Genomic DNA, 6,116 nt, shown 5'->3' with positions numbered 1-6,116 from the left:
GCAAGTCCACTTGCAATGAGGTGATCATTGTGGTGTCGATAAAAAATAATATGGGAATAGTTGGGGTATTTTGATTCGATTCACGGGGATTAAAAAATAAGATTTATTATTGTCCATAATTTTATATTGAATTAGTCATATGCAACTCCCTCATAATAATAATAATAATAATAATAATAATAATAATAATAGGGGCTTATATATGTATTCTTCGGTGCCTAGTGAATTATTTAGAAAAAAAATGTAGAGGAGGTTATAATTTTTTATTATGACATAATTGAAAAAATCATAGGACCCTTTTTGTGACGAAATATTGATTATACATTATTTTTTGTTGAGAGGGGTTCTCAAAATATCAAGTTAACATATAATTTATGAGTAAAAGTTATGACGATGACATAAAAACACAGGCTTCACGGAAGTTAAGAAAATTAATTAATAATAATTTACATTTACAAAAAACAGACAACTTAAAGAATTCAGTTCAACGCTGAAAGTCAGTTTCAAGCGTCTTACACAAGTTATTGGTGATATAATATATGTCGTGACAAGAGCAACAATCGTAAGTAAAACACGAGACGTTTAATTAACTTTTTAATTGAATGAAAAATGCCATGGTCACTTGCTCTTTATTATATGTATATGCCGAAAATTTTATACTTTGATTAGTGAATGTATTTTCTTTTAATTATGGCCATTCCTCCGAGTCAAGAACAAACGCCAAAGACCCAAGATCCAAATCGGCATTGTCCTCATTGCACAAGTTTGTGATCCAATCTTCCTCCAATGTGAGGGAATGGCCATGAGAGCCCATGGCCAAGTCGTTGCACCCACTAGGGTCCCCCTTGTCATCTTCAGTACTACCCATTAATGTGGCTTGATGGTCATCATTACCATGGTCAAAATTGATCGAGAAATTTGAGTCACAGCAATACATCACATGAAGATCTTCCTTCCCATACTCATCCATCTGATCATTGAAGCACACTTGATGATGAGCCAATTGATGAAGTTCTTCTAATTCTTCCGTTGAATCCATGGCAGCTGAGTTATGTAAAGTTGCAGGGTTATGGTTGTCTTCACGATGGTCATGATCATGATCTGGGTGTTGTGGGAGGAGTGGTGGTGGAGGAACTAGGACTTTGGTGCACCTTGTGGGCTTGGTTCGGATTACTCGTGGCAGCGGCGGTGGCGGCGGAGAAGCTGCCGCCGGTGGCTGCCGGGGGGCGCTTGGCTCTTTGGGGTGGCTTTTGGGTTGGGATTTGGGAGTGGGCCTGTGTTTGGATGAAGGTGACGCAGCACCTGCTTTCTTTCCCAAAGTAGTGTTCCAGTAGTTCTTGATTTCATTGTCTGTTCGCCCTGGAAGCCTCCCGGCTATTAGCGACCACCTGCATGCATGCATCCATCCATTAAGAGAGAGAATTAAAGATTCCTTTGGTAGGCAAGAATGGAATAGAATTAGTGATCTTTCCAGGCTTACAAATTCGCCGTACAATTTTTGATCCCATTCTATTCGCAATTCATAACATTCAAGTGTACCAAACATAGAATAAGAATCTACCTGTTGCCAAGGAGCTTGTGGAGTCTGATGATGAGGTCTTCTTCATCATGAGATATGTTGCCCCTCTTGATGTCAGGTCTAAGATAGTTTAGCCATCTCAGTCTACAACTCTTCCCACATCTATTCAGACCTGCATTGGAAAGAAACCGTAATACTAACTTGTACTAGGTCAGTTTTGGACTGAACCGCTACAGAACTTAATGCTAATTGAGTGAAAAAAACACACAAACAAACAATAAAGAAAAAAACAGAGCTAGGCAGCATTTATCGTTTGATAGTTTTTGCATACTGAAAACAGAGTGAAAACAGAGGAGACGAAATCATGAAAGCCATAGCCTATAGCTAGGTGTATGCGTACCAGCTCTCTTGGGGAGGTTTCTCCATTTGCCTTCGCCATGAGTTTTAATGTAATTTGTCAGCAGTTTATCTTCCAAAGCAGTCCAAGCTCCCCTATTGACTCCTTCCTTGGAGCAGCATGGACTCCTCCCCATCTCTCTCTCTCTCTCTCTCTCTCTCTCTCTCTCTCTCTCTCTCTGTAGTTTCAAATACAGAGCTAGGTGGGCAACGAAAGCCTCGACCCATATATAGCCATGCACCTTGCAATTAGTGAAGACTGCAGAAGGTGTAGTATATTGTAGCACAGTAGTCTTCTACTGATTGGTATACGTGCAGGGGTTTGATTCGTTTGAATCATAGCTTACCTCACCATAAAACAAAACCAAAAAAACTAAAACAGACGAATGAAAAGAAAGATCTGTACTGCCACCTGCAGACAATAAGGACTCTTGCGGTTAGCATTCATCCTGGCTTTTAAGCTCCTCACTTATAAATAAAATTACAGTACAGTACGTATTCAAAGAAATGCTTTAATTCTTTTTTAATTTTGAGTTAATTTTTGTTAACAATCTAGGATGACTTTTGACACATTTTATAGTCCATTTATTTTGATCCATATATTATTAAAATATGTAGATTAATTTAATACAAATATTGATCTATATTTTTAAACTATAAAATATATATATATTTAAAATAAATTTACAATTATTTATAAATTAAATATACAATTTTTCTATGTTTAGTTTAAAATTATTATTATTTTTTAAATTTCTATAAAATATAATGTTATTTTTTTAAAAAAATTTACTGTAATTAAAAATATTTTATTAAACTAACTACTCAAATTTGATACACAAATATATTTATTAAATTGAAAGTACCATAAATTATATTTTAATAATTTTAGCATAATCCATACATTCTAAACAAAAATAAATAATATATTCCTATAATTAACATTTTAAATTCAATAATTTTAGCTTAATCGTGATTTTATGCGTGTATGAGACTATTACATCATATGCAAAATATATATATATATATATATATATATATGTGTGTGTGTGCGCGCGCGCGCGCGTGTGAATTGTGATATTTATTTTTGAACACAATTTATCTAATTTAATACTTATATCATCACTTAAAAAATGAATATATAAAGTTATGATTCATATTTAGAGGAGTTATCTACAATACTTTTGAGTCCGGACATACTGAAATTGTATTATCATATGAGAGTATTTTAAAATTTTCATATGCAACTATACATACATGTTATAATCGATGGTTGAAAATTTACGGCAGTTTTCGTTTAATAATAGTGAAAATTATGTAGGGATTCCCAAACATAAGTATACTACCAAATTACATAAAGTAGTTGTTCTTTTTTTAATTTTTTATATTTACTTTTTTTGTGTGCACGTATAAATTTAAGGTGCTGTTTTTCAACAAATAATAATAATAATAAATAGAAGAGTAGGGGTAACAAAACGAGTCGAAACCCGATGACGGGTGACTTGTGACTCTTCCGTTTAAATTGGATTTGGATTTAATACAAGCTGACCCTCTTACAAACGGATCAATGCATATCTAATTCATTTATTAAACGGGTTGGGCAGGTTCAAGTTAGGCTACCCACTAGGTGACCCGTTTATAACCTATTTAAAAATAAAATAGAATGTTTTTTTAATGTCATTTAATATGAAATATTTAAATTTTTTTAAAATAAATAAATTATGTATATATTTTAAACAAATGACTCGTTTATAAAATGAATGATTTTTAATTTATGTAACAATCAATCGTTAATAAACGGAACAATTCAAATCCGAACTTATTTAATCCCGAACCTTTTACAATCCTTCGCCCATTTTGCCACCTAATAGTAGAGTACACATGTTGTGCCACGTAATGGGGGGCAGTGTGCAATCCTGGCAACTACTGGACCCGGCGGCCCCGACTCAAGTCCGCCGCTTCATTTGCTGGGGGCCTGTGGGACAGTCTGTGCTCAGTATTCCTAAATGGTACGACAGTGATGAGTGACCCTTTCCATTAACATATTGGTATATGTAAAAATGGTCTCGTAACTATTTAACTGGATACTCCTGCCATGGTTCCTATTGAGGTGTCAATTTAATTTTTAATGTTGGATTCCAAGAATTTAGTAAGGGGTCTACCTATCTATCGCCTTTCAATTAGGAAAATATGATCACAAATGAGGCATAGAGTTACGAGAAGTTATAACCTAACCTTTTATACTAAAAAATATGCGTTATGAAAACAAAATTTCTGGGTGTGTCAAAATATCATTTAAGTTCTTTATGTCTTATTATTATTATTTTATATATTTTCAAATTTCAAGGAACTGGGTAGGTTTTAGCTATTTCATTCACGTATACGAGCCGACCATTCTTTTTCATTTCTTTCCAAAGTGAAATTACGATTTCTAAAATCTTTGTAGTGTGGCATTGCTCCTAAATTGCATTTCACAAAGTTCACTTTCCCCAAACAAACAAAAGAGCTTACATGTGATGGACCCTCTAGCAAGAAAGCCCAAATTTAAAAAAAAAAGGTTATTATCCCATCTAAGTTGTGTGTCAAAGAGAAGTTAAAGAGTGTGAAGATTTAGGAGTGCATTTTAGCAACCAAAAAAAAAAAAAAAAAAAAAAAAATTTGTCACTAAAACTTTCAACCGTCACTTCAACATAATAGTCAGGTTTTTTGACAATTCAACATTGGTCACTATATTGACCGTCTCAATTGGTTATTAACGATAATTTTTAAAATTGTTACTACTAATAATTTAATAGTAATGATTTGATCCGTCGCTAGTAGTAGACAATCGTTGCTAATAATTAAAATTTCAAAAAATAAAAATTGGTGATTACAAATGAATGATCATATATAGTAAATTAAACTTCTATATAAGTTCTAATTAGTGAATCAATAACTGAGGGAGTACCCCAAACCCTAAAAAGTCTAGGTGAGATCTGCTTTCTTGTAGCTTTAAGCAGGTTTGACAATTGTTGGAGAACTCATCAAAAACATTAAAAGGGTGACCTGCATACTCTTCATGATCGCCTTTGTCTTGGCTGCTTTGCGTGCATGTGCTTCCCACAGTGAACTAGCTTGAAGTTGCCATCAATGAAGTAGCTTGGCTGTATGTGCCTGTTGACTTAATTAAATAGTTCACATTAATAAGTGCTTTCCAGTTTCTTTTGGCAGAAATTTCAAATTCATTTAAACAGTAAATAACGAGGGCTCCATGTGTAATTTTAAATTTTGCAGACTCTTCTCCATCTCTTGTATAAAGTTCAAACCTAATCATCCAAATAGAAAAAAAGAGAAGAAAAGACACACACGTACACACACCCCGGCAAGGGAGCAATATCATCTTCAAAAACTGTAAGGTAGTGCTAAGAGTTTGCAACTTAAATTTTAGATTTTTATAAATTTAAGAAAAAAAAATTTAATAATTCGGGAACTTCGACTACCATCGCGCCACTTTGGACATTATGATGCGGACATCAAATTCGGAGGATGAAAGTCGTCTGTCCATTAACGCACCCTTGATAATTTTTCGGAGTAAACTCTCAAGGGAAAATTAAACTCGTGACCTTGGGATCACCGAAGTCACAAATCGTCCTTACCACTTGAGCCAATTCGACAGGGCTTCATTATATATTATTTTACCAAAAAAGTGAGAGTGAATCTAAAATTTAAATTGATGACTCGTTTACTTTGATATTAAACATGGCCGGCCTAACCATTAGGCGGTTGAGGTGTTCGCCTAGGGTCCCAAAAATTTTGAGTGTCCCAATTTTTTTTTTAATATGATAATATATTTTTGGGCCCTCAATTTTTTTTAAATTAAATAATGTTAACATTATTTATTATGCTATTTTCTCATACATTGACTTCCCATCTACCAAATAAATGAAATTGTATTTTAAAACATAAAATAAATGTAATTTAATTTTTTTTTTTTTTTTAAGTCTCATTGACTTCACAACTAACAACTTTATTATATTTTTAATTATCTATTACTCTCATCTCTTTCTCTTAGTCTCTCTAAAAAATTTTTTCCATCTCTCACACTCTCTCACTCTCATCTCTCGGTCTCTCTATAATTTTTGCTCCGACTCTAGTGTTCATCATCTTTGGGCCTCCAATTTTCTGTAATTTTCATCAACCCTTATTTTGATTTCAGTGTTTG

At 33.6% G+C, this 6,116-nt stretch overlaps 1 protein-coding gene across 1 annotated transcript; it reads right to left on the bottom strand.

Annotated features, from left to right (window-relative positions):
• Positions 1–412: 412 nt before the first annotated feature.
• LOC131152242 (transcription factor MYB123-like) lies at positions 413–2,242 on the bottom strand. Its single transcript, XM_058104000.1, has 3 exons — positions 1,920–2,242; positions 1,562–1,691; positions 413–1,388 (listed from the first exon to the last, which is right to left on the bottom strand). Exons 1-3 carry the CDS (start codon positions 2,050–2,052, stop codon positions 689–691), a joined length of 963 nt encoding a protein of 320 aa, XP_057959983.1. The 5' UTR covers positions 2,053–2,242; the 3' UTR covers positions 413–688.
• Positions 2,243–6,116: the final 3,874 nt, after the last annotated feature.

The sequence above is a fragment of the Malania oleifera genome, chromosome 3 (genome assembly GCF_029873635.1).
Source record: "Malania oleifera isolate guangnan ecotype guangnan chromosome 3, ASM2987363v1, whole genome shotgun sequence".
In the NCBI taxonomy this organism is placed as follows: domain Eukaryota; kingdom Viridiplantae; phylum Streptophyta; class Magnoliopsida; order Santalales; family Ximeniaceae; genus Malania; species Malania oleifera.
Note: the sequence above shows the minus strand (reverse complement) of the source record. Positions and strands in the feature narration are given on the sequence as shown.